Here is a 5,063-nt window from a genome sequence, read left to right as displayed (position 1 = left end):
TCCATGCTCTGTGCAGAGCCCAACAGAGGGCTCAATCTCATGACCCTGAGATCATGACCTGAGCCAAAATCAAGAGTTGGAAGCTTAACTGACTGAGCCACCCAAGTGCCCGCCTCTCCAATAGAATTTTTCATAAAAATAGACCAACCCTAAAATTTGAAAGAACCACATAATATCCCAAACAGCCAATTCACCCTTAAGAAAGAACAAAGCTGTAGGCCTTGTGTTTTCTTTTCTCAAATTATATTACAAAACTATAGTAATCAAAACAGTATAGTAAGGGCCTAAAACCAGATAATACAGAATAACAGAACAGGAGAGAGAGCCCAGAAATAAAGCTAGACATACATGGTCAATATGTTTAAGAAAAAGGAGACAAGAATATACAATGAGGTAAGGACAGTGGTGTTGGGAAAATTCAATAGCTATAGGCAAAAGAATGAAACTGGACCACTGTCTTAAATTTTACACAAAAATTAACTCAAAGTATTCTTTCCCTTTGCCCATCCCCCCACTTGCACACTCTGTCTCTCTCTCAAAATAAATGATAAAATAAATCTTTTTTAAAAAATCTGACAACATAAAACTCCTAGAAGAAAACGTAGGCAGTAAGCACCCTGACGTCAGTCTTGGTAGTGACTTTTTGGATTTGACACCAAAAGCAAAGGCAACAAAAGCAAAAATAAACAAATGGGACTGCATTAAACTAAAAATCTTCTGTACAGCAAAGGAAACCATCAACAAAAGAAAAGGCAATCTACTGGATGGGAGAAAATATTTGAAAATCATATATCTGATAAAGAGTTAATATCCAAAATATATAAAGGACTCAAACAATTCAACAACTCTGACAAAAAATAAATGGGTGGACTATCTGAATAAATATTTTTCCAAAGAAGGTATACAAAAAGCCAAGAGGTTCTTTAAAAGATGCTCAATATTGGGGATCCCTGGGTGGCTCAATGGTTTGGCCCCTTCCTTCAGCCCAGGGTATGATCCTGGAGTCCCAGGATCGAGTCCCGCATCGGGCTCCCTACATGCAGCCTGCTTCTCCCTCTGCCTGTCTCTGCCTCTATGTCTCTCATGAATGAATAAATAAAATCTTTAAAAAAAAAAAAAAAAAGGTGCTCAATATCACTAATCATCAAGAGACGCAAATCAAAAACACAATGAAATATCACCTCACACCTGTTAAAATGGCTATTATCAAAAAGATAAGAAAACAAGTGTTGGTGAGGATGTGGAAAAAACAAGACCCTTGTGCACTTTGGGTGGGAATGCTAGTTGATGCAACCACTATGGAAAACGGTATGGAGATTCCTCAAAAAATGACAAATAGATCTATCAGATGATACAGCAGTTCCACCTCTGGGTTTTCTGAAAGAAACAAAAACATTAACTCAAAAACATATATGCACTCCCAGGTTCATTACACCATTATTCACAATAGCAAGACATGAAAGCAATGTTTAGTGTACCTTGATGAATGATGAATGAATGGCTAAAGAAAATGTAATATATATAATGGATTATTATTTGTCCATAAGAAAGAAAATAGTGCCATTTGCAACAACATGGGTGGGCTTTGAGGGCATTATGCTAAGTAAATTAAGTCAGACAGAAAAAAGCAAATACCATATGATCTCATATATACAGCATCTAAAAAGAAGATGAACTCATAGATACAGACAACAAATCAATAGTTTCCAAGGTACAGAGGAGGAGCAAAGGGGTAAAATGGGTAAAGATCATCAAATGGTACAATCATCCAGTTATAAAATCATCAAGTCTCAGGGGTGTAAGTTACTGCATGGTAACTATAGTTAATAATAACTATAGTTAATAATGCTGTACTGTATATTTGAAAGTTGCTAGAGAGTAAGTCTTAAAAGTGTGGTGATGGATGTTAACTAGACTTACCATCATAATCACTTCACAATTTATACAAATATTGAATCATTATGTTGTACACTTGAAACAAATATATTATATGTCAATTACATCTTAATAAAAAGGAAGTTAAAGTTATGCCAAGAGCTGCCTCCAACAAACTCATTCAATATGCATGTACTGAGCTCTTATGTTGATCCAGTGCCCATGCTAAACATGGAGACACCAGTACAAAAAAAAAAAAGATAGTCCTCTGAGACTCAATGATTATAGCAATTTCTGCGCTTCTGACTCTCCCATGTTAAGTGCGTTAGGCATAATTAGCTGACAAACAGAAAAATAAATATATTACTCTTGCCATGCTCACGTATTACGAAGGAGGGATGCAAAGAGCTTGCACTTTCTTTCATATCTTATATGCCCTATGTTTCTCCCAAGATCAAGAGCAGGGAATGTGTTGCACAGAAGTGTTCAGGGAAGGCTGTTCTCAGAATCAGTGAAAACATAGCTGCTGTGAGCTCTGGCTGCACTTCACTGCTCATGGCCTAAGGCCATGAAGAGGCCAATAAAGGCTGGAGCTCAAGAACGCCAACCCAGATCCAAGGTTACCTCTCTGGCACCCAGCCATGAAGCTCCTTTTTACTATCTTTGCCAGCCTCATGCTACAGTACCAGGTGAACACAGGTAATGTGGAATCCTGGGTTTAGAAAGGGTCGGTAAGAGGAAGCAGGGATTTGGCTGTCCATGACAATGGGAACCCAAGCAATGTTGAAAAAGGAGATGCCCAAACGGACAGCTGAAGAGTTTATTACCTCAGTCATGCATCATCCCCCATGCATCCCCATAGGCCCCAACCCTAGACTCTGTCTGATAGGGATACACAGGGAGCTATAGAGAAAGCAGGAAGTTATCTGTATACTCAGAAACTATCCAACATATAAGGGCTGCCCTCCTGCCCTCTACATGGCTATCATCTGGGACTCAGCCAAGTCTACCTCATTTTTGCTCTATTTCTAATTTAAAACATCTTTTGAAGCAAATGTTCATATTAGGAATATGGAATAAGGAATAAGTCCTTACCCTTATGTCAAAAAATCTCTTCTAAGGATCCAGTACATAGGTCTATGTTCTCCATCCCAACTTTTTCAGATTTTTACAGAATTTCATCCCTTTTCTTAGGCTTTGTCTTCTTGGAAACCCCCAAATCATGCATCCGGGCATCTAGGAATACATTTTAGCAAACAGCTGAACCAGAGGATTGGCCATTGTTTTTTGGAAAGAATAAAGAAGCACGAAGACTTGTTTCAGAATAAAAGAATCACCTTGATATTTAGAGTAATTGGCAGAGAAGGGAAAGTGAAAGAGTCGAGATATTTCTAATATTTTTAACTGGGACCTTAAGAGGAGAGTGGTAACATAAGCAAGTATGGCTGTGGTCTTGGGCAAAGTCACTTAGCTACTTTGAGCCTCAAATTCCTCATGAGTATAGCAGGTCAATCAATGTAGCTGCTTGAAATATAAGAATTTTACTGTTTTGTCTCTAGAAAGAAATGGTGTTGAAATGTATGTGAATATTAGGTGCTACATAAGCTTCTTGTTATTTATGGAAAATCAGTTGAATTGTTAAGATTACAGAGTGAGAGAGAACTTTCTTGATTCAGAAAAAAGGGTGAGACATTGGGATTTTAAAAATCAGCAGATGAAGATGGAGTACCAAACAAAGCAGAGGATTTAGAGCTATAGATAACCATGCGGGAGATACTTTGATAGAGATGAGATTAAGGCTGTGATGATGAGTAAGGCCTCTGAGGGACAGAATGTCCAGAGAGACTGCAAAAGATAGAACACCATGCCCCAGGAACCACAGGTCAAGTGATTGTCAAGGAGGGTGAGGTCCATGGACCACTGGGTTTGGCAAGAAGTCAGCATTCCTAAAATTCTAACTGATCTCTTTTGAAAGTCTTTCTTGGATTAGTTTTATGACAGATTTTGCTCTTGTTGGTATTTCCTAGGTTTATGAGGAAAGATAGTGATTCTCTGTAAGAGTCTACAATGTCTAAGTGTTTACAATGTCTAATTGTCTAAGCTGTAGGTCTAAAATCCTATCCTGGGGGTGCCTAGGTGGCTCAGTTGGTTAAGCATCTGCCTTCAGCTCAGGTCATGATCCCAGGGTCCTGGGATTGAGTCCTGCATCAGGCTCCCTGTTCACCTGGGAGCCTGCTTCTCCAGAACCCTTCCTCTGCCTCTCACCATTGCCCCTCTCCCTCCCCCCACAGCCACTCTCTCTCAAGAAATAAATTAAAAATCTTTTTAAATATAAAATCCTATCCTGAAGAAAAAAAAATGTATTCCCTTTTCTTCTTTCCTCTATGTGCCCTTGATTTTAAAAGTTACTCAATGAGGGGGACTAGAGAGATTTATTTTGGATTTCAGGCGTGTATAAAAACTTCCTTGGCCTGTCAGCTGCTTCCATCAACATCCCTAGACACTGCACTTAAAACTTAGCATTAATAAACATCATATCTAGCTATTAACCTTAGCCAAATGGTTTTCTCTTTTCTTTGTACAGAGTATTTTGGCTTGAGAAGATGTTTAATGGGTTTTGGAAGATGCAGAGACCACTGTGCCATGGCTGAAAAAGAGATACAGAAATGCAAAAAGAAAAAATGTTGCATTGGACCAAAAGTGGTTCAAATGATAAAAAACTACATGCAAAATGAAATGTCCCACACACTTGAGGGCTCCCAAGAACAACTACCAATTAACAAGAATTTTGATGTTGAGATGCAAACAAAAAATCGTATTTTATCTCTTCTCCCCAAAAGCAAAATCATCAGCCCTTTTGCCAATGTTAGCACTCTTATTATCTCAAATACCACCAATATAAACTCTGTCATCGCCAACCCTGTGTTCTCAGGAAAGACTTCACATACTGCAATTTCTACCAAGAGTGACACCAAAGAAAGGAGAGATTCAGATACTGACTCCCCACCACCAGCACCACCACCATAGGCATTGCCAACACCATGGCTGGAGCCGGAGGAAGCGGATGAGCAGGGATGTGAGTCTTTCCCTTAAAACACCAAGTTCCTCTCTATCTTTGCTAGCTGTAAAATGAAACATAAGACTGTTTCCTCTGTTGTCAGTCATTCAATAAATACTGATTAAGCACC

General features: G+C 38.8%; 1 protein-coding gene across 1 annotated transcript; it reads left to right on the top strand.

The window, feature by feature from the left end:
- The first annotated feature begins 2,419 nt into the window (after nt 1-2,419).
- Nucleotides 2,420-5,063, top strand: DEFB129 (defensin beta 129). Its single transcript, XM_077872603.1, has 2 exons — nt 2,420-2,574; nt 4,460-5,063. Exons 1-2 carry the CDS (start codon nt 2,517-2,519, stop codon nt 4,900-4,902), a joined length of 501 nt encoding a protein of 166 aa, XP_077728729.1. The 5' UTR covers nt 2,420-2,516; the 3' UTR covers nt 4,903-5,063.

This window comes from Canis aureus, chromosome 26 (genome assembly GCF_053574225.1).
Source record: "Canis aureus isolate CA01 chromosome 26, VMU_Caureus_v.1.0, whole genome shotgun sequence".
In the NCBI taxonomy this organism is placed as follows: domain Eukaryota; kingdom Metazoa; phylum Chordata; class Mammalia; order Carnivora; family Canidae; genus Canis; species Canis aureus.
Note: the sequence above shows the minus strand (reverse complement) of the source record. Positions and strands in the feature narration are given on the sequence as shown.

Excerpts from the sequence above, each read along its gene's own strand:
- DEFB129 (XM_077872603.1), top strand. The coding sequence starts at position 2,517 with ATGAAGCTCCTTTTTACTATCTTTGCCAGCCTCATGCTACAGTACCAG. Across the intron at positions 2,575-4,459 it reads ACAGTACCAGGTGAACACAG|AGTATTTTGGCTTGAGAAGA; the intron begins GTAATGTGGAAT and ends TTCTTTGTACAG.